Source organism: Marmota marmota, unplaced genomic scaffold, assembly GCF_001458135.2.
Source record: "Marmota marmota marmota unplaced genomic scaffold, marMar, whole genome shotgun sequence".
Classification (NCBI taxonomy): Eukaryota; Metazoa; Chordata; class Mammalia; order Rodentia; family Sciuridae; genus Marmota; species Marmota marmota.
In genome coordinates, this window is record NW_026010687.1 from 1 (window position 1) to 2,856 (window position 2,856).

General features: G+C 36.2%; 1 protein-coding gene across 1 annotated transcript; it reads right to left on the minus strand.

Moving 5' to 3' along the window:
- Positions 1-1,526: 1,526 nt before the first annotated feature.
- Positions 1,527-2,491, minus strand: LOC107134878 (olfactory receptor 14J1-like). Its single transcript, XM_015476888.1, is given in 2 exon segments — positions 1,527-1,963; positions 1,966-2,491. Coding segments are annotated over 2 exon segments (963 nt in total).
- Between the last annotated feature and the right edge of the window lie 365 nt (positions 2,492-2,856).

Here is a 2,856-nt window from a genome sequence, read left to right on the forward strand (position 1 = left end):
ATATATATATATATATATATATATATATATATATATATATATATATATATATTACACATACAAACATGCACATCAATAGAAAGGTGTTAAACAATACATTCATAAGTAGTATAACATATATACCAATGATTATATGGTTTTCTTTTAGACTTTGTTTATTACTCCTTTGGAAATTTTTCACAAATAATATATAACCTGTTTAAATAATATAGGCTTTTTTAAGTGTGCATTTGAGAAAAAGAACTGACTGTTGACAAAGCTTCAGGACTACAAAATATGGCACTAAGAAAGTTTCTGTCATCAATTCTGTCTTCATACTGGAAGAGGAGAAATGTACAACCTTTAAAAACAAGCATCCAGGCATGGTAGCACATGTCTGTAATCCCAGCAGCAAGGGAGGTTGAGGCAAGAGCATTGTAAGTTCAAGGCGAGCCTCAGCAATTTTTTGAGGCTTTAAGCAAATTAGTGAGATGTGGTATCAAAATAAAAAGTAAAAAGGACTGGGGATGGAATCAGTGGTAGCATGCCTCTGAGTTCAATCCCCAGTACAAAAAAAAAAAAAAAAGCCAAAAAACAAATAAACAAACAAACGAACAAAAACAAAATAAGCAAGACTCTCACTTCATTCATGTGCATGCAGGTGCCGATGTCATCAGCAGAACCATTAATCCCAAACGTCATAAAATGTGCCGTCTTCCTTTGATGTTCTTCAAGTATGAGAGAACTAGTCCAGTTTTATACTTTTGTGATTCACATGTGCTTTTAAAAAAGAATGTTAAAACATTATCCCAAAATGAATCAGACTTTTAGATCCACAGTATTGAGCTTATACCCTCATGGATTTGAGCTGTTCATACACTATTTATCTTTGTTCTGTTTCACAGACACAGAAGGCTGCGTGCCTAACTATAAAAATACCTTTTCAAAATCTTTTCTGTGTCAACAGGGGGAATACAAACATTTTTAGTAATGGAAAAGAAGATGCCTGATGGCTATTTCATCAGTAAATTATAGACATATATTCTCATTTATATGGATGACAAACACACATACAAACTCATATTTGGGAAACAATAATTTTTATTGAGAGGCATATATATGGGCTGTGACTCAGAAAAAGCTATAATAATATTTAATAGAAAGGGAAATAGTAAAGATACTGAGTAGGAAGCGCATGAAAATTTCTTACACACACTAGAGATATTAGTATCACATAAATAAAGTTGAATTTCTTAATAGCAACCTGATATATAAAACCAGCTTTATGCTGGCCATGTCACAGTTAATTTTACACATACATTATTTTTTATTTCAAAGGAATTCCTAAAAGTTGCCTTCAAATAACACTTTAATTGGAGGAAAGAAGGCCAAAGTTCTTAGAAGCAACACATCTTATATTTTGCATAATTATAGTTTAGAAGAACACAAAGAATAGAAAAGTTGAATGGGAGTCCTGAGAAGAAATGAAACTCACACCTATTGTAGTCAGAAATATAGTAACAATGCTCTTTAATTTGCACAACTCTTTAGAGTTTAAACATTGCTTTAAAATACATTTTTCTCTGAGAAAATTCATCTTTTGACAGCACCTTCTTCAGAGCTGCCTTCATGGCTTTGTTTCGCAAGCTATAGATGACTGGATTGAGCGTTGGAGGTATTACAGTGCAGAATATGGAGAACATAAGATCCACAGCTGATGGGGAATCTGAAGGAGGTCTTAGAAACTCATAGCCTGCAGCTGAGAGGAAGAAGGTGACTACAAATAGGGGTGGTAGGCAGGTGGAGAAGACCTTGGTCCTGCCCTCTGCTGATGGGATTCTCAGCACCATTAAGAAGATCCGAATGCAGGAGTGTACAATGGATATCAGACAGATAAATGCTGTTGAAGTTGTGAATGCAGCCACTGCAATCTCATTCATGAATTCATAAGAACAGGCAAGTTTCAACATTTGAGGGACATCCCAAAAATCTGATGAATAACTCTTTCCCCACATAGAGGAATGGAGAAGTTAACAGTTGTGTGCATGAGCGCAGAGAGGCCCCCTGCCATCCACACAGCGATCACTGCACACCTGCAAGCCCTGGGATTCATAATGGTCTCATACTGCAGTGGTTGACAGATGGCAACATACCGGTCATAAGACATCTCTGTGAGGATTGCCACTTCTGATGAGGCCATGGCTATGAAGAAGAAAACCTGAAGAATACACTGACCAAGGGAAATGTAACCATTGTCCATAAGTGAATTTGCAATGGACTGTGGTACTGTGACAGAGATGAAGCAGAGGTCCAGAAGAGAGAGGTGCTTCAAGAAGTAATACATGGGAGAATGCAGACAGTGGTCCAAGGTTATGATGGTAATAATGAGGAGGTTGCCTGTTAAGGCCAGAAGGTATATCACCAAAAAGAGCAGTGCATGTAGAACCTGAAGCTTATGGTCATCAGAAAACCCCATGAGGAGAAATCCACTCTTTGAGGTCAAGTTTACCATGTTCACTCTGATGATTCCAAATTCAACTCTGTTTAGGAAGCTGGAGTACAGTTAGAAAAGAATGTATGGAATTTAACCTAACCATATGTCACATATCTCAGTGTCCTCATCCTGGAGCAAATGGTATGGCAAAATAAATTTGTCATCCTTATGATTATTACATTCAATTCAGAAAAATCTTTAGCCATTATTCAGAAATAGAAACTTTAAATGTGCTCAATAAGTCATGAGAGTTTTCTGGGGCAGAACTTGAATCATCATAGTTGGAAATATTGGTGGAAATGGCTTCACCTTCAGTAGTCAGTGAAAATAACACTGATATACTAGTATCGTTTCATTAAGTATTCAAATTGTGCATTGCAACT